General features: G+C 40.5%; 1 protein-coding gene across 3 annotated transcripts in view; it reads left to right on the top strand.

Moving 5' to 3' along the window:
* Positions 1-231: 231 nt before the first annotated feature.
* vps26a (VPS26, retromer complex component A) overlaps positions 232-17814 on the top strand; it is a 46366-nt gene continuing 28783 nt past the window's right edge. For all 3 annotated transcript variants that reach the window (XM_084332734.1, XM_084332735.1, XM_084332736.1), the window contains exons 1-5: positions 232-306; positions 6079-6228; positions 13435-13510; positions 16149-16305; positions 17526-17690. In XM_084332734.1, the coding sequence (XP_084188860.1) occupies positions 304-306; positions 6079-6228; positions 13435-13510; positions 16149-16305; positions 17526-17690 (551 nt within the window). In that variant the 5' untranslated portion in view covers positions 232-303. The remainder of the gene's footprint in view (positions 307-6078; positions 6229-13434; positions 13511-16148; positions 16306-17525; positions 17691-17814) is intronic.

Below are 17814 nucleotides of genomic sequence, written 5' to 3'. Positions count from 1 at the left end.
TGTTAAATACAGTTTTCATTCATTTGAACTTATTTGCACTGTGAAGTAGCTAGTAGTTTGTTAACTACAACTTTCGAATAGTTTTCCCCAACACAACATATAATATCCTATTATCCCAGTTGAAGCGCCCTTGAGCAAGGCACTAGTCTCTATCTGCTCAAGGGGAGTCCAAATAGCCTCCTCCTGACACCCCCCCCCCCCCCCCCACCCTCTCATATGATCCCAGTCACATGACAGGTCAGGCTGACAGACTGGGCTACACGGAGAGGCTAACCGCTAGCTTCAACTGAGTCAACAGCCGAGATGGTGAGTGGATAACCTTTCAACTCAACGTTACAGTTAATCTATATAACCAGTGTAGTCTTTATCGCCATACTGCATTACCCTGGTTAACGAAAAGCTCAGTCTGGGTTACCAGTCCTGTTTAACGCACTTCCTGTGTGCTAGTTGGCGTAGCTTGCTAACGTTAGCTAAACCAACATTAGGCCGTTCACGTCCACTAATGTAATCGCTAAGTTTAGCTAGTTATTAACCTGACGTTACGTACTACTAGTAATGTTACTTGCAGTGTGAGGGAACAATTACAGTGTGGAGACAAAAATAAATGGCTGATGTTGACCATGTCTGTTTAGGTACTGGTAAATTAATTTAGCCTGGTTAGCTATCTGTCACAGATGCTTCTGAGGTGCCCATCCCATGACAGCTATGATATTAATGAATCCTTTCACGTGTATGTTTTCATATCTGTCTATTAATAGCTTTCAATGGCCAGTAGCCATTCTGACGTCATTATTTCAATGTTCAGTTTTCAAAAGTCTAATCTCGTATGTGAAATGGTGCAGTTGAATGGGTTAATCTACTATTGATTGAGACCTGAATGAAGTGAATAGTCAACATCTCACCAGTGCTGGCATGTCTGCTGATGCCTTGCTCTCTGGTGTCTCCAGTTGACTTATACAATAATAGGAGTTCAATTCCTTGTGTTGGTTAGAGCAAGGCACTAACACTGCCAGGGTTAGGGGTTCCATTCCCTGTGTAGCTCAATGGGTAGAGCAAGGCACTGTCAGGGTTTTAGGGGTTCCATTCCCTGTGTAGCTCAATTTGTAGAGCATGGCACTAACACTTTGGTTACTGTCATCAGTTGCAGGCTGTTGTTAGTGTCTCTTGAGTTGATGTTACCCCCCTCCCAGCATACCACAGCGGAACAAAGAGGACGCTGGCTACTACAGCCTGGTAAAACGACTGCAGCAGACTATTACCCATGTTGAAGGACCTGCTTATCCTCAGGAAGAACAGCCTGCTCTGATCCTTCCTGTAGAGGGCCTCTGTGTTGTCCAACCAGTCCAGTTTATTGTTCAAGTGTACTCCCAGGAACTTGTAGGTGTCCACCAACTCCACTTCCTCCCCATGCATTTATTCATGCTGCACGTGTATTACATGATATGGCTGTTAAATTTAACGTTTGCCAGCCACCAGCCAAAGAAATTGCTAGTGGAAACTCTGGTCTCATCGCTGTGGCCATATGTTTAATTGGCCCCATTGTCATGTCAGAAGATGTTGCAAATGCAATACTATCTTCTATTGGTGTGCTGCACATTGTTGTTATTATGTCATTCTTGTTTACTTTCAGCACAGCAGCACCTAGGTGTGGTCTGTGCTCTAGATCGCTTTCTTCAGCTGTACAGTCTAACTTAGGGTGTTATATTTGATCAGGCTATGTACGTTCGATCAACATATCAAAGCGTTGACCCGTACTTCTTTCTTCCATTTGAGAAACATTGCCAAATGTGTGATGCCAAACTGTATCACAACCTGAGCTAGAGTTGATAATTTGAGTGTTTACGCTGCCACAAGGCTGTTGACCAGGCCCAGCAGGTCTACCCACATCACACCCATCCTATCTTCCCTACATTGGCTTCCCATTAAGTTTAGGATTCATTTTAAGGTTGATTTGATTTTGATATTTTTTATTTTCGTGTCTTACATACAGGTGTATTCCCAGCCCATTATGGGCTTACAAGACACATAAACAATAAGTGTATAATAATATACTTGACCAATTACTTGACAAATGACATATACCAAGATGGCCACAAGAAAAAAAAGAAAATACAAGAAAATACAATAAAATGTAATATAACACAAGCTGTACGCAATGTATGTAAACAAAGAAACAAGAGGAATTCATATACAATTATATAGGATATAGTGTGTTTTGTCTCAAGTGCCATGCTTTCTCCAAAAATCCTGCAAAACTGAAGATGTCCTCCACAAAAAAACAAACTCAACATACAACTCTGACTGCCGAAACAAATCCGGATTTACAATTTGAATTTTCTCAAATAAAGCCCTCCTCAAAGCGGTGTACAAAGGGCAATAAAAAACAAAATGATATTCATCCTCCACCACTTCCAGATCACATAGAACACACAACCACTCCTCCTCAGGTTTACCTTGGAAGTATGTATCCATTAACACTTTCAGAGCCCTTGCTTAACCTTGATTTACCGGTTGAATGCCCACCATCCACTTCAATGTTAGCGTTAAAAGAACGCCCAATCTATGTTTTAAATTATGGCTATGTGTCTAATCTGCCCGTCGCTTATCAATGACTCGTTTTCCAGTCAACATTGTCGAAGCGGATTGTTTTTTTATCGGTTCATTTTTTCGTTTTATAGCATTTTGAAAAGCCCTCGTTTTCAAGGAAAATATAAAGATTCCATGATAAAATACATTTACTGGAATATTCTAGAATACTCAAAAACGTTGTCATTTTTCGGCCTATTTATGAATCGTTTTCAAATAAATGCTAGAGTATCGATAGTATATGTGTACGTATGCACGCTTATAGAGGCGATCTGAAAAATCGATTCTCTTATTTCCTCATCAGCGATCGCGCACACATAGACACATCACACATAGGGCAAACACTGAGATCTCAGCGAATACAACTCTGATTATCCCAAGACTGCAGGGCTGTACACTGCGACGAGATGATCGCAAATTGCCCCCTAATATGGCTGGTGCGAGTGGAAAATAATATCTGCGGGCAAGCTTGCGAGTAGTGATTTCAACCCTTCATTTGCATTTCACTCCTAAATTAATCCATACAAATTGGATAAAAAAAATAGTCAAACATTAGCCTACAACCAGGGCTACAGTGCGACACAATGTCGTGGTGCTATGAAAAGAATCTGTCGGCAACAGCGATAGCCTGTGTGGAAAAAATATTTGCGTGTGGAGTGAATCTGGGCCACTTGGTAGTTGTAGTCTATCGTGCGATTAAAGACCATGTCCCTGTCTGCGTAGAGTCTATACATCCAACACCAAATCCCATAATTCCTAGCGAACAATCAAATCGAAACTGAATGTGGCATCTTCCTTTCAATAAGTTTAAGGCGCTAATTTTGCTCTGCAAGAAGAACGGAGTGGATATCAGTCCATCTTATGACAACCACGTCCGATGTGGAGAGATGATAAGATGATGATGATTGACATGATGATGATTGATTGACGGGGACACGGACACTTCTAACGTTCAGGTTCAGCCATGCATTAGGTGAGTAGTAGTAGCCCACTATTATTAGGACGTGAAATACTGTCCCCGATAAAGTATCAATCTATCCTATCTATCCTATCTATCCTATCTATCCTATCTATCTATCTATCTATCTAATAATGAGACAATATGTAAATAAGATAATACTAATAATTGTCACGGTTCCCCGTATATGAAATTAAAGTGGCTTGCAACTTACTGCTGGTAAAATCACTGTTTATTGCTCGTTTTGCATAGTATTACATTCCACTTCTATAAACAAAGTCCTACCGTAAGAGCCTCATACGGGTCAATTAAACCTTTTTGATTAGAGTCTTTCCTTCAAGCTAAGTTGGACTGAACATTTCACTGTCAAAAGCGCAAATGTAAATAAGGTTGCGTCGCAACACTGTTTTCAAAATAAAGGTCACGTATACAAATACCTCTCAATTCTTATAAAAAAAAGTCCTGGATATACATAAACATTAATTGGCATAGATCTCTATAAACGGCCCAACACATTGATCACTTTAGGCACACACTGAAACCAGTAACATCACAAATATGAAGCAGGTAATTACCCATAAAAATAATAAACCTTTCATGTGGTTATTTACAATAATAATAATTCATTTGATTTCTAAAGCACTTTTCATTGTGAAACAAATGTATGCAGAGTTTCTTGTCCTCCTGATTAATGCAATGGTGATCTCATTCAAGGAGAACTACACAAGCGCGCGCGCACACACACACAGTTTGTTGTTTTTGTTCTATTAGTGATTTACACACTTTCTCAGTTGGTTCATTATAAAAAGATACAAACCTGAAAACAAACGCACTTAAATGTTAAATAAAAGGACCAAAGTAATGAGGCAGGAGGAACATATTTTTTTAATAATGGTAAAATTGTTATTTAAAAATGTGCCCCTAAAAAAATATTCTTTGCCCCTAAATGTCTCATTTAGGGGCAAGTGTGCTCCTAGTGAAAAAGCTTAGCGTACAGCCCTGGACTGGTAAAATAGATTCCTTACCTCAGATCAGATGTTCTCCAAAAAGATCATTCCAATTCCTGATCGCCATTCCAAATATCGATCACGCTTATTGATTGCGTATTGGCTGCTGTAAATATATATTCCAGGCTGATTCCCGTCCCGCGATGACTTCCATGTTGAGCAGACTGCTCTCCAGCACAAGGAACCAGCTGGCTCCGCCTCTACATATCTACAGATCCCAGATCAGTCTAAGCGACTGACCTGCAGTTACACAGGGATAGACGATAGGGGGCGCTTTTTTCCATTCTGAGCTCCTGTAGGGGCTGCTATACCAACGGGAGACTCGGTTGATGAAATATGATTTCAGATCGTTAATAAAACAATAAAACGATATTTGTCGTCGTGGGCACTCAGTGCGGGGCCTAATAAAACGAGCTATGTCATCCGTGGCACTGAAAGTGTTAAGGTACTTGTTTTCACATATATAGCCAGTGTTTCCCACAGGATTTTCAGAGACTATGGGGGGTGAACCTCCGACCCTCTAGGGGGGCATACCCCCCCGGATAATTTTTTTGTACATTTTAAAGTTAAATGCATCAATCTGGTGCACTTTGAGAGCAAAATAAAGAGGCTAGATCTATGATGAACTTTGTGCTCAAAACACAAAATCTACTAGAGCTTCCCAATCCTCTCCTCGAAGCACCCCAGCCGTTCAATGTATTTGTTAAGTTCCACCACCAGCACACCTGATTCAACTTAACTAGCCCTTTATTAGTTGAATCAGGTGTGCTGGTGGTGGAATTTAACAAATACATGGAACGGCTGGGGTGTCTCGAGGAGAGGTTTGGGAACCACTGGACTAGAGCATACATTTGAGCCATCAAAGAAATTAAGCAAAAGTGGTTACCTGTGTTGAACTGGTTTATCTTTTAGAAAATAAAAAAATATAGTGGATTACTATTATGACTACTACCACTGCCAATACTACTGATACATCCCTATTGGCAAACTTTATATAAAAAAAATAGTATTTTTATTTTTATTTTTATTTATTTTTTTATATATTTTTTTGGTTCATTATACAACTGTGGCGGGACTAATTAGACTGTGGCGGGACTAATTAGACTGTGGCGGGCCGCAGTCTGGGAAACCTTGATAGCCATGCATGGTCAGGCACCTGTATACATCTTACATTACACATCCAGTGTATTATATTATCTGTATCTCCAGAGTTTCCTGGGCAGTCTGTTGGGTTCAGTGTGTTTATATTATATTGTCTATATCTCCAGAGTTTCCTGGGCGGTCTGTTTGGTCCGGTGTCTTTTATTATATTATACTATATTATATTGTCTATATCTCCAGAGTTTCCTGGGCGGTCTGTTTGGTCCGGTGTGTTATATTATATTATATTGTCTATATCTCCAGAGTGCCTGGGCAGTCTGTTTGGTCCGGTGTGTTATATTATATTATATTGTCTATCTCCAGAGTTTCCTGGGCGGTCTGTTTGGTCCGGTGTGTTATATTATATTATATTGTCTATATCTCCAGAGTTTCCTGGGCGGTCTGTTTGGTCCGGTGTGTGAGATAGATGTGCTGCTGAACGACGCTGAGAGCAGGAAGACGGCGGAGCTGAAGACTGAGGACGGGAAGGTGGAGAAACATTACCTCTTCTATGACGGAGAGTCTGTGGCTGGGAAGGTAAGACAGGTTTACTGGGACACACATGGAAGGTAAGACAGGTTTACTGGGACACACATGGAAGGTGAGACAGGTTTACTGGGACACACATGGAAGGTGAGACAGGTTTACTGGGACACACATGGAAGGTAAGACAGGTTTACTGGGACACACATGGAAGGTGAGACAGGTTTACTGGGACACACATGGAAGGTGAGACAGGTTTACTGGGACACACATGGAAGGTGAGACAGGTTTACTGGGACACACATGGAAGGTGAGACAGGTTTACTGGGACACACATGGAAGGTAAGACAGGTTTACTGGGACACACATGGAAGGTGAGACAGGTTTACTGGGACACACATGGAAGGTAAGACAGGTTTACTGGGACACACATGGAAGGTGAGACAGGTTTACTGGGACACACATGGAAGGTGAGACAGGTTTACTGGGACACACATGGAAGGTGAGACAGGTTTACTGGGACAACAGGTTTACATTTGTATGGTGGGACATGTTTAGAGGAAGGTGAGACAGGTTTAGAGGAAGGTGAGATGGGTTTAGAGGAAGGTGAGATGGGTTTAGAGGAAGGTGAGACAGGTTTAGAGGAAGGTGAGACAGGTTTAGAGGAAGGTGAGATGGGTTTAGAGGAAGGTGAGACATGTTTAGAGGAAGGTGAGACAGGTTTAGAGGAAGGTGAGATGGGTTTAGAGGAAGGTGAGACAGGTTTAGAGGAAGGTGAGATGGGTTTAGAGGAAGGTGAGACAGGTTTAGAGGAAGGTGAGACAGGTTTAGAGGAAGGTGAGATGGGTTTAGAGGAAGGTGAGACATGTTTAGAGGAAGGTGAGACATGTTTAGAGGAAGGTGAGATGGGTTTAGAGGAAGGTGAGACATGTTTAGAGGAAGGTGAGACATGTTTAGAGGAAGGTGAGATGGGTTTAGAGGAAGGTGAGACGGGTTTAGAGGAAGGTGGGATGGGTTTAGAGGAAGGTGAGACATGTTTAGAGGAAGGTGAGACATGTTTAGAGGAAGGTGGGATGGGTTTAGAGGAAGGTGAGACATGTTTAGAGGAAGGTGAGACAGGTTTAGAGTAGGGCTGGGCGATATGACGATATTATATAAATATCGGGTACAGTTCATTAACGATACACTTTTTTAACGTATCGTGGATATTGTGATGTTTTGCCCAAGAGGATTGTGTCGCGTCAATCTGGTCTACCCCGTTCAAACTTTTGAACAACGCCGCTCCCACACACACACTACTGCATCAAAGTTAGTACGTATGATTAACAAAGGCATTCGTTTTGTGGCATCAACATTATATAGTTACACGTTATATAGTTACACATCAGCGTATTTACCCAAACATAGCAACGTCCAATGACGACATAGATAGCAAGCGTTACTGTTCATATCTCAGTCCGTGCCGAGTTGTGCGTGCCCATTCTGCGGTCTGTTAATAAAGTTTTCAATCAGACAGATGTATGGAAAGGCTTTTATTATAACATTTGTTGCAGTAAAATCATTATGCCTCGTTGTCATGCTGCGGTGCGCTAGTAATCACTCGTCGGCTGCGGTGAGCTGTTGTTGTTGTCGTTGAGCTGAGCTCTCGTTAAAATCAAGGAGGGCATTCAGGAAGTAAAAAAAGAATAGCGCTGCTTGCCGATTGGTGCTAAGAACAGCAGGGCGGGTACAAGCGGTGTGACGTAATTGGCAGACTCGACTGTCAATCAAAATTATTCTGTTGCCGGCTGAATGATTGAACGAATGAACGTTATTAACGATTGCAGAATGGGTACAATACAGTACAGCTCAATACAACAACAGTGGACTGACTGGAGGATGAAGACCAGAAAAAGACTTTCGGCTTTTTTACATAAGGGTCCTCCATTTTCAATTCATCAAAACATTTAGAGACATACAAATATACAGTAGTTTCATAAAAATGCTAAAATCCTATTGATTGATTGATTGATTGATTGATTTAAAACTTTATTAACATATTGCAGAATGGGTACAGTACAGCTCAATACATACAATTGTTAAGGGGATGCAGACCAGCGAAAGACTTTCGTCTTGTTTACATCAGGGTCCCCCATTTTAGATTCATCATATTTCATATATAAATTATATAATATCTCATTGCTAAATATATGCAATATATAATCTAATAATCTAAATCTAATATATAATATAAAAATGCTAAATGCATGGGTATTTTATTTTGTCTTTAATGTTAGCTTGCAAACTCAAATACTGTCTTGGTAAGCCTCATAATGAATTGTTTGGGGAAAAAAAGAAAAACATCGTGATGCGTATCGTGTATCGCCGAAAGGTCAGAAAATATCGTGATATCATATTTAGGCCATATCGCCCAGCCCTAGTTTAGAGGAAGGTGGGATGGGTTTAGAGGAAGGTGAGATGGGTTTAGACTTTAGAGGAAGGTGAGATGGGTTTAGAGGAAGGTGGGATGGGTTTAGAGGAAGGTGAGACAGGTTTAGAGGAAGGTGAGATGGGTTTAGAAGAAGGTGAGATGGGTTTAGAGGAAGGTGAGACATGTTTAGAGGAAGGTGGGATGGGTTTAGAGGAAGGTGAGACAGGTTTAGAGGAAGGTGAGATGGGTTTAGAGGAAGGTGAGATGGGTTTAGAGGAAGGTGAGACATGTTTAGAGGAAGGTGAGACAGGTTTAGAGGAAGGTGAGACAGGTTTAGAGGAAGGTGAGATGGGTTTAGAGGAAGGTGAGACAGGTTTAGAGGAAGGTGAGACAGGTTTACCAGGGGTTGACACTAAGGTCTCAAAAGCATTTGCCCATAGGGCAAGTAGGGGAGAACGGGCATGGTTGTCACACTTTTTACTCTAGTGTGAATTGCTCATCATCAAAACATCTTTCAATAGTCATTCCTACATTAAATTGAAGCTTAAGATGTTGGCTTGAAATGTGTATCCCTCAGAATTTCCAAAGTATTGTAACAAAGAGGAAATTACGGTACCTATCAAAGACTCTGACACATTGTGACGACCAACCCCATCACAGGGATGGTTGTCACACACTATGGGGTTGGCTGTCACCGTCAGTGTCACTGTGTTTTAATGGGAAACATCTTAAAAAGAAGGAAGAACACATTTTGAAAGTTGAATTGCATTGACAAGTTGAAAAATACATAACTTAATGCATCTTAACATGAACATAAACAGGAAACGCATCTTTAGGCCATCCTATATAACAAAATAAGAACAATAAATAGGCCTAACAATAATAGCCAACACAACTAGGCTATACTCATTCACTATATGAGTTACATTGATGGACAAATGTAGGGTCTGGGCACTCCAACTAAGCAGAGCTTGTGTGCCCACTGGTTGCACATCCAACACTTCTCCCATACATCCGCCCAACGGCTGTTGGAGAACGTTTCCATACAAACAAAACAATCATCTTCATCTGATGAAGACTCCTCCTGTCTCTTTTATTTCTGTTTCTTCTTCTTGCTGGCTGCCTTTTCCAGCTGGGGTGGAGTGCACTGGGATGTACTAGGCTTGGCAGATGGTCTAGGCTGGGATGTACTAGGCTTGGCAGGTGGTCTAGGCTGGGATGTACTAGGCTTGGCAGGTGGTCTGGGCTGGGATGTACTAGGCTTGGCAGGTGGTCTAGGCTGGGATGTACTAGGCTTGGCAGGTGGTCTAGGCTGGGATGTACTAGGCTTGGTAGGTGGGCTGGGCTGGGGTGCATTGGGCTCTGCTCGGTTTGTCCTCAGCCCATCCATCACCTCCAAGTTGGTGAAGAAACGGTCCATGTTGTGCTCATTAAAAGCACGTCAAATGTGACAACCAACCCCAAAGAGAATGTGACAACAACCAACCTCAACTGGAATGTCTTGCTAGTATCAAGGCTAACAACCATCTAAAAACGAGTTGGTTAGCCAACAACAATCTAAACTATAGCTTTCCCTTCACACTTTTTAAGGGTAACAATTGTTTCATTATAAACCAATTGTGTAAAAGCCTAGAAGAAAAATACTGAGGAGCTGTCCTGAATATTTACAATTTCACATGAAAAACACAAAAAGTCCTCTCACTTCAAGTTCAGCTGTCTTACTCCAAAGAAGAGCTCTGATCCCAATTCTGGACATTTCTATACCAAAATATGGGAGACAGTGCCTTTTGGTAGCGAAATATAATGAATGTGACTGACGACCTGAATGTGACCGGTCATTTTCTACTTGCCACAGGTTCATGTTCACTTGCCCCCCCCCCAAAAAGAGAATTATCCGTTATAAACACTAATGTGTAAAATTTTAATCACCTTAACTTTAACATTATTTCATGCATTAGCACACTTGTAACAGTTATTTTGTTTACCGTTTTATATTATTTGCTTATGCAGCCAGTTTCAGTTGAAAAAGATAAAAGTTTGAGTTAAGTTACAATACCAGGAAGGAACAATCAAGTCATGATACACAGATGTAAATATTAGTAAATTATATTTAAACGGCATTGTAACTGAGGGGTACAATTCCCTGACTGTATTGATAAGTATGGTATCATTAAACCACTACCGCTTTATGTACTTTAACTACTGGCCACACAGTACATGATATAGATATGATGAACACTTTCCCACCATGAAACCAAGTCCACACAAATGTATAAGTCGAATATTTAATATATAGCAAAGGGTATATACAACGTTCACTTAATGACATTTATGATTTGAATGCACTTGTAAGGCAAATGAGTATTCGTAGGCAAATCAACATTGAATGTCCAATCTCTGGTTACGCAGGAAGCAAGTATACAACCTGGTTCTTTAGGGAACTATAGCGATGGTACTTAATGATTATAGCTGGATATACTAAAGGGGGGTCCTGCTGGTTGTAAGTCAGTAGGGGGGGGGGGGGTTAGGAGAGCCGCCGGCGATATCCCATCTGGCCAACGATTTCTTGGGAGAATTCAGAGTGCTGAACACGGTGCCCACAGAACCTTGGTCCACAGATGAATACAGTTGGGCCCTCTTGTAGACGGTAGCTGCCGGTCCACAACGAAGAGACGTGAGGCGACCTCACTCGGGGTAGAGCGTCGTCTCACCTGGACTCCTCTCGGGGGGTAGTTCCAACACTCACCAGTGTTGGCTGTTATCCATGGCATAAATCAAAGCACCCAAAGCAAGTAGATAATCCAAGCCGTGTAGGGCTCGCCGTCGTCCGGGTAAGGTAATCCAATGTGCAGGTCCACTCGTCCTAGCCCAGAACTCCTCGGATGAAAGCACCACACGTGGTCTGCCCAGCCTGGTTAAGACTCTAGATAACGCGAGGAAACGATGGGGGTACTACTCACTGTATAACTCTAACCGAACGATGCACCATACATAATAGACTATTATTGACTTAATAGAAATACATCCCACTCGACGGTATAGTGCCAAACTATGACAATTCAACTATTAATCCACACGATGTCTCAATGCCATTCTGAGGCCAAGTTGACCATACTGCACCACACGTGTATCGTGGGTGAGGCTTAACGTCTTGCCACTAGGTTGGAGGGTAAAGAACTAAGGGCTAAGGGACTAAAAGAAAAGTTCTACTTTACTTGCGCCATATATATATGCGCTGTGAACAAATAGTACCATTCGTATTTCGCCAGACGTATTCCTACGCGGAACCGGGCTAGTAACGACATGTTCGTCGGCACGATTGAACTTGAACCAAGGGGCTTGGCTGCTGGCGCCAAGTTCTTGTCCAATGAGAGAATGAAACTATTATGGGCTGTTAGTAGACTAAAGGGATATTCAGTGTATATGTACAAGGAATATACAAGGGATATCAAACGATATACAAATACTATTAAATATATATCCATAAATAAATATATATATTCGGTTTAATCTGATCCTTCACAACAGGCATATAAAAAAATAAAGATTTTTGCAAAAGACAGAAGGTGGACAGCTCCCCTACACACTCAGACAGCTGGAGGCGGTGAGACAGAGGGGGAGAGAGGGAGATGCACATGTGTTTATCCATTGTTTATGGACATATGTCTCTGGTTGTGTGAATATTGAACAAACGAAGGAACTTGTTTCCTAGTAGAAGAAAACAAAGAACTGAAAAAAACTGAAGCAAAGCTACACCTGCCATGCTATGTTTTTACTGCCCCAGGCAATCAGGGAACATGTTGGTGTCAATGACTGCTTACAGTTGGATGGTGAGACAGGTTTACAGTTGGATGGTGAGACAGGTTTACAGTTGGATGGTGAGACGGGTTTACAGTTGGATGGTGAGACAGGTTTACAGTTGGAAGGTGAGACGGGTTTAGAGGACGGTGAGACAGGTTTACAGTTGGATGGTGAGACAGGTTTACAGTTGGATGGTGAGACAGGTTTAGAGGATGGTGAGACAGGTTTACAGTTGGATGGTGAGACGGGTTTAGAGGACGGTGAGACAGGTTTACAGTTGGATGGTGAGACAGGTTTACAGTTGGATGGTGAGACAGGTTTAGAGGATGGTGAGACAGGTTTACAGTTGGAAGGTGAGACGGGTTTACAGTTGGATGGTGAGACAGGTTTACAGTTGGATGGTGAGACGGGTTTAGAGGATGGTGAGACAGGTTTAGAGGACGGTGAGACAGGTTTACAGTTGGATGGTGAGACAGGTTTACAGTTGGAAGGTGAGACGGGTTTACAGTTGGATGGTGAGACAGGTTTACAGTTGGAAGGTGAGACGGGTTTACAGTTGGATGGTGAGACAGGTTTAGAGGACGGTGAGACAGGTTTACAGTTGGATGGTGAGACAGGTTTACAGTTGGAAGGTGAGACGGGTTTACAGTTGGATGGTGAGACAGGTTTAGAGGACGGTGAGACAGGTTTACAGTTGGATGGTGAGACAGGTTTACAGTTGGATGGTGAGACAGGTTTAGAGGATGGTGAGACAGGTTTAGAGGACGGTGAGACAGGTTTACAGTTGGATGGTGAGACAGGTTTACAGTTGGATGGTGAGACAGGTTTAGAGGACGGTGAGACAGGTTTACAGTTGGATGGTGAGACAGGTTTACAGTTGGATGGTGAGACAGGTTTAGAGGATGGTGAGACAGGTTTAGAGGATGGTGAGACAGGTTTACAGTTGGATGGTGAGACAGGTTTAGAGGATGGTGAGATGGGTTTACTTGCATAAAGGGGAATGTAAGTAGTTAGCGGTTAACTGTCATTAACTCTTTGCTGTCTTGCAGGTGAATCTGAATGTGAAGCAAGGAGGGAAGAGACTGGAACACCAGGGCATTCGCATCGAGTTCGTAGGACAGATCGGTGAGTTTATTCATTGGAATATTGTGAATAACCATGTCAGGATTTCTGGAAAGAGACTCACTGTTGTTGAGGTTTTCAAATTACACTTTTACATTACAATTTTGCAAAGTGCAATACCAAGCGGGGCTCTTTTGTCTAGAGGTCACTGTTTGACAGCATTACAGATTCCACCTTTAAAGTGTTGAAAGCCCTCCTGGTTCACGGCATGCTAACAGAGTTGGCAGTGTTTGTTGACCTCACTGAACCAATCTGGCTTCACAGCTAAAACCTTGTGTGGCTAACAGGCTTAATAAGGAATGAGTTGGTCATATGATGTCTACTATAGTAAAGCTGCCTGACCTCAACTACAGTATGCTAATTCTTAGTCGACTTACATTGTAGGAATCTATTATTTTCTATTGTAAAATTGTACTACCTACTATTATAAAAATTGCTTTACTCCTATATGTTTCTGTTCTCCTGCCTCCCTGCTCTGTTTGATATATATATATATATATATATATATATATATATATATATATATATATATATATATATATATATATATAAAATAAATAATAATACTTTTGATATATTGTATATATATTGTATTTTTCACTTGTGGTGCCATACATGTCATATTGTGTTGAGGTCTGGGGGAATGTTTATAAAACAAATATAGATCCTATTATTAAACTACAGAAAAGAGCTATTAGAATAATAAATAAAGCTAGTTATCTTGAATCGACAAATCCATTATTCATAAAGTCCTGCACATTAAAATGTGTAGATATGGTTTACATAAAAACCTTGGAGATAATTTTTCGTGCTAAGAGTAAGAACCTACCAGCTTGTATTCAATGTCTCTTTCAACCAAGAGAAGGAAAGTATAATTTAAGAGTGTTGTGTATTCTTAAAACATATAAAAATGTAAGAACTAATGTAAAAGCTAGATGTGTTTCAATTTTGGGAGTTAAATTGTGGAATAGTCTTAGTGACGGGTTGAAGTTGTGTACCTCTCAGGGGAGATTTAAAAAGGCCCTGAAGGATAAAATAATTCAGGAGTACAGTTGAGTAAAACATCAAACAATTATTTTCTCTTTTCTTTTTTCTCTTAAATTTTGCAGCATATTTAAAATCTTTCTTTCTTATATTAAAGTATATTTCGTTTTTAAGAATTGTAAAGGATAGGCAAAAATAAGCATGTGCTTCAGCCTATTCCTTTTTTCGGTCATTGAGTTTGGATTTTGTGTGTGAGCTTACTTTGAATATGTATATTTGTGATTTTTTTCTTTTTTTCTTTTCCTTTTGAAAGTCCACACATGTGTGTTTTTGATTTATCTGTAAACAAAGACCGAAAATAAAACTATTCATCATCTTCATCATATAAAATAAACCCCAAAACTACTTTTGATACATATTGTTTAAAATAGGTCCAGATGTACATGTTTGTTGTAACACATGTTCTTAAATCTCATTTCATTGTCATTGTATTCTAGAACTAAAACGGTCATATTCTGTTCTACAACTACAACTGTCATATTGTGTTCTAGACCTAAACCCCATATTATGTTCTACAACTAAAACTGTCATTGTGTTCTAGAACTAAAACTGCCATATTGTGTTCTAGACCTAAAACTCATATTGTGTTCTACAGGGATGTGATTTTTCCGTTTTTAACCGGATTTCCGTTTTTTCGGACCTAAAATCATGATAGAAAAATATTCATATATACATTTTTTAATTACATTTTATTTATTTTTTTAATATTGAGCTTTATGTATGTTTCGATTATTTTTCCACCTGGTCTAAGTGAAACGCGAAAGCAACATTTATCAGACCTGCTATTCTTGCATAACAGATTTTCATTGGCTATCGATAATGTTAGCAGTTTTGTTGAGTGGCGCGAGATGCTGTAAAGACGTCAACACACTAGGAAACACACCAACACTGGACTGCTTTTGTAAAACTGACCAACCAGGGAAGGTTACTTGCAAGCAGTGCAGCAGTCTGCCACCCAACACTACTCAAGGGAGAGCAAGCATTGTCCAGTTAATTAATGTGAAGCTCTGTAGAAACATCAAACTCTCAAGCATGAGGCACAGAAGCCAACCTAGACATAACCAAGAAGCTGAGATGGAGAAATGTCACCACCTTCATTCTCAAAATCGACCTGAGAGCAAAAGAAAAGCAAAAGAGTCCATTAGTCCAACTGCAGCCCTTCGCAGTAGGCAAGACTTCCAGAGGAGGCGGTTACAGGTGTTGCACAATCTGGTTGCAAAGAAGAAAAGATAAGGTCCTAACGATATTGTTTGACCCAGGATGACTTGGGAGGGGTCAATGTGACCCCCTAAAAATGTTTTAGGGGGACACTGAGATATTTGATTCATTTTCTTTGTCCCTTTCCTCTCCCACCTTCCTCTTCCCTGTAAACAGTTAAATAAATAAAATAAAATAAAATAATAAATAAAATGTGTTTATTCATTCAATTGGAGCGTTTATAAAAATAAAATAAAAAGATAGTTTCGAAAAAAAAAAAAAAAAAATCTTAAGGCGCAATCACATCCCTGGTTCTACAACTAAAACTGTCATTGTGTTCTACAACTAAGAGTCATAGTGTGTTCTACAACTAAAACTGTTGTATTGCATTGTGTTCTAGAATTGTTCAGTGACAAGAGCAACACCCATGAGTTTGTGAACCTGGTGAAAGAGCTGGCTCTGCCTGGCGAACTCACTCAGAACAGGAGCTACGACTTTGAGTTCATGCAGGTGGAGAAACCTTACGAATCTTATACTGGAGCCAACGTCAGACTGAGGTAGGTTTATACACTGGAGCTATCGTCAGACTGAGGTAGGTTTATATACTGGAGCTATCGTCAGACTGAGGTAGGTTTATACACTGGAGCTATCGTCAGACTGAGGTAGGTTTATACACTGGAGCTATCATTAGACTGAGGTAGGTTTAACCACTAGAGCTACCATTAGACTGAGGTAGGTTTATATACTGGAGCTAACATTAGACTGAGGTAGGTTTATATACTGGAGCTAACATTAGACTGAGGTAGGTTTATATACTGGAGCTAACATTAGACTGAGGTAGGTTTATATACTGGAGCTAACATTAGACTGAGGTAGGTTTATATACTGGAGCTAACATTAGACTGAGGTAGGTTTATATACTGGAGCTAACATTAGACTGAGGTAGGTTTATATACTGGAGCTAACATTAGACTGAGGTAGGTTTATATACTGGAGCTAACATTAGACTGAGGTAGGTTTATACACTGGAGCTAACATTAGACTGAGGTAGGTTTATATACTGGAGCTAACATTAGACTGAGGTAGGTTTATATACTGGAGCTAACATTAGACTGAGGTAGGTTTATATACTGGAGCTAACATTAGACTGAGGTAGGTTTATATACTGGAGCTAACATTAGACTGAGGTAGGTTTATATACTGGAGCTAACATTAGACTGAGGTAGGTTTATATACTGGAGGTAGGGCTGTCTTAAATACTTCGAAGCTTCGTTCGATGGGCATGGGATTCGAATATGAAAATAAAATTCGAATATATATACGTTTTTTTTTGCAAAATCATCTCTGCCTCTGTTAACTACAACAAGCAATGCTGTTTGTTATTTAAGATGAGGTCGGACTCGGCACTGACAGATTTGTGTTCATTGTGCTGCTTTTATAAAGCCTCAAAGGACGGCTTACAATATTTCATGAAAGCAAAGTGTTTCGTTTGTCTAAGATTTAAAAAGGTTTAAACTTTACAGCACTGACAAAGTTGAACAAAGTGCTGTACATGTCCCACAACATAAAAAAAAAGAAGAAAAAAAATATATTTTTTTTTAATCTCGAAGCTTCGAATTAAAATCGAATCTCGGCCCTGAAGCTTCGAATTCCAAAGAATTCGAAGGTCAGCCCTAACTGGAGGTAACATTAGACTGAGGTAGGTTTATATATTGCAGTGGTTTCTCGTTTGTGTTTTAATCCCAGGTATTTCCTGTGGTCTGTGTTTTAATCCCAGGTATTTCCTGAAGGTCACTATAGTGCGTCGTCTGTCTGACCTGGTGAAAGAGTATGAGCTGATAGTCCACCAGTTGGCTACCTACCCCGATGTCAACAACTCCATCAAGATGGAGGTCGGCATCGAGGACTGTCTGCACATTGAGTTTGAATACAACAAGTCCAAGTAAGGGTTAGATGGCTTTATCACTGTTTTACATAAGCCTTAGAACTCTAATTCTAACTCTAACACTAGCCATAGAGCTCTAAGTAACTAACTCTTAACTCTAACTGTAGCCTTAGAGCTCTAA

This window comes from Notolepis coatsorum (assembly GCF_963971535.1).
Source record: "Notolepis coatsorum genome assembly, chromosome: 1".
Taxonomy (NCBI): Eukaryota; Metazoa; Chordata; class Actinopteri; order Aulopiformes; family Paralepididae; genus Notolepis; species Notolepis coatsorum.
This window is presented reverse-complemented; position numbering and strand designations above follow the sequence as displayed.